Source organism: Sus scrofa, chromosome 13 (genome assembly GCF_054392235.1).
Source record: "Sus scrofa isolate SSC_HxYL_T2T_F1_AM1 chromosome 13, Sscrofa_HxYL_maternal_Yorkshire_Landrace_v2.0, whole genome shotgun sequence".
Classification (NCBI taxonomy): Eukaryota; Metazoa; Chordata; class Mammalia; order Artiodactyla; family Suidae; genus Sus; species Sus scrofa.
The window spans coordinates 175,920,244-175,922,790 of record NC_139395.1 but is presented as its reverse complement, the minus strand read 5'-3'; the positions used below and the strand labels follow the sequence as shown (position 1 = coordinate 175,922,790).

Here is a 2,547-nt window from a genome sequence, read left to right as displayed (position 1 = left end):
TCATAAGGACAAGTCATTTCCACTGTAAGCATCATCCCTAGAATTAACAAACATTTCTGGGAATCCTGAGCTTCAGAGTCAAGATCTTAAAACTTATATTACACAGAAACAAATATCCCCTATAGGTGTGTGTTCCTGTATACCAGAGGAAATGGGAGAAATATGAAGAGCTCCACTCCTCATTAAAAGAAAACCTGGAAGGGAAAATTATACACACTCTAATTTCAAAACCTTTATCTCCACAATTCCCATGTCAACAAAGAAGGCGGATATGACTGAGGATAACCACTCCTTGACAACTGAATTTATCCTCATAGGATTTAGTAATCACCCAGACCTGAGGATCGTCCTGTTTCTGGTGTTCCTTACCATCTACCTGATCACCATGGTAGGAAACCTTGGTCTGGTGGCACTGATATTTACAGAGCATCGTCTTCACACACCAATGTACATCTTTCTGGGTAACCTCGCTCTGATGGATTCCTGTTGTTCCAGTGCCATCACCCCCAAGATGCTACAGAACTTCTTTTCCAAGGACAGAATCATTTCCCTCTATGAATGCATGGCACAATTTTATTTTCTCTGCTTTGCTGAAACTGCAGACTGCTTTCTCCTGGCAGCAATGGCCTATGATCGCTATGTGGCCATCTGCAACCCACTGCAGTACCACACCTGGATGTCCAAGAAACTCTGCCTTCAGATGACCACAGGGGCCTACATAGCTGGAAACGTGCATCCCATGATTCATACAGGCTTTCTCTTTAGGTTAGCTTTCTGTAGATTTAATCAAATTAATCACTTTTTTTGTGATCTTATTCCATTGTTCAGACTCTCCTGTGTTGACACTTACATCAATGAATTGATGGTATTTATCTTTGCTGGGTCAGTTTCCATCTTCACTATTACCGTAGTAATAATCTCTTACCTTTTCATCCTTTTCACAATTTTCACAATGAAATCCAACAAGGGAAGAGGCAAAGCCTTATCTACCTGTGCATCCCACTTTCTCTCTGTCTCAATATTCTATGGTTCTCTTTTCTTCATGTACATTGGACCAAATTCCAGGAATGAAGGAGATAAAGATGTACCTGTTGCTATTTTTTATACTCTCGTGATTCCTTTATTAAACCCTTTTATTTATAGCCTAAGAAATAAGGAAGTAATAAATGTTACCAAAAAAATTATGAAGAAGATTTCATAACATTATGAAACAAATACTATCCCATATGGATAACTGATTTGAATCTGATTAAACTTTTTTCCATATCAACAGTACTGAGAAGGTAGAAAATGGGTGTTTCATATATAACATTAAATTACTAAAACATGATGGTGTGTCAATCAAATAACTAAATGTAAATGGTATTCCAAAATATAAGTTGCTAGGCTTCATCTGAAATGAACTAAAATATACCTTTGGAGATCATTATTGTGTCAGTGTGTAATTAGTTACAATTTGCAACTATTTTTCAGAGAATAATAAGTTACAATTTTCAATAAATTCTAAATATTCAAGGAATTAAAGTCATTACATATTTTTGGAAAATTTCTGGAATCCCAAGGTGTTATCTTAAAACTCCCCCATATCCAAAATTCTCATATATTGGTCCCCTCTTCAACAACATCATCTGATGGAAGTAAACTATATATTTCAATTTGATTCTCAATTTTGAATTGTTCAATAGATTGTGTGAATATGAAATCACAAGAAAATGTATCCTCTTTAACCAGGAACACTTTCCTCTTTTGGATTAGTGAATTTTCTCTCAATGTTTGTAAATTGCAATAGCTGAACATTTGCAGTATATAAATCTGTATTGAAGATGATGCTACTTACATTGACATCACTATGGAGTTGATATTTTCATGTAGTTTGAACGGTTGACCACCATATATGACAGTACAATTCCTGAACATATACTTAAGAAAAAGCTTTCTGTCTGATATTATTACTTGTCCTGCTTGTTATTAAGCATACCACCACACATGAACTGGTGCCAATATAATTTGTTTCTTTTTTAGGGCCATACATGTGGCATGTGGATGTTCCCAGGCTAGGATCCAATCAGAGCCACACTTGCCAACCTACACCACAGTCACAGCAATGCAGGATCCCAGCCACATCTGTCACCTACCCCACAGCTCATGGCAACTCTGGATCCTCAGCCCACTGAGCAAGGCCGGGTTTGAACCTGCATCCTCATGGATACTAGTCAGATTCATTACGACTGAGCCAAAACATGAACTCCCTATCATAAATTATTGATATATGTGTAGCATTACATAAAAGATGGAGGTTCTGATCAGGCATGAAGGAGGCAGAAAATAGTACAAATTTAAACATCTAAATAATAATGTTTATTGACCCTTACATGTGCAAATATGAAATTAAAAGACTATTTGCTGAGAATCTGTTCTCTGCTTGGTACTTGCTAAGCTAGATCTTTCATATATATTACCCACCAATTTATTAGACGTGAATTTTCATGATTTCCTCAGTAAAAAATAATCATGCTATTCAATATTGGGGAGCTTACCTAAATTCAC

At 36.4% G+C, this 2,547-nt stretch overlaps 1 protein-coding gene across 1 annotated transcript; it reads left to right on the top strand.

Annotated features, from left to right (window-relative positions):
- The first annotated feature begins 271 nt into the window (after window positions 1-271).
- LOC146397784 (olfactory receptor 5K3-like) lies at window positions 272-1,201 on the top strand. The gene has a single exon (XM_084991643.1). It carries the CDS (start codon window positions 272-274, stop codon window positions 1,199-1,201), a length of 930 nt encoding a protein of 309 aa, XP_084847769.1.
- The last annotated feature ends 1,346 nt before the right edge of the window (window positions 1,202-2,547 follow it).

Coding starts and splice junctions, on each gene's coding strand:
- LOC146397784 (XM_084991643.1), top strand. CDS start 272: ATGACTGAGGATAACCACTCCTTGACAACTGAATTTATCCTCATAGGA.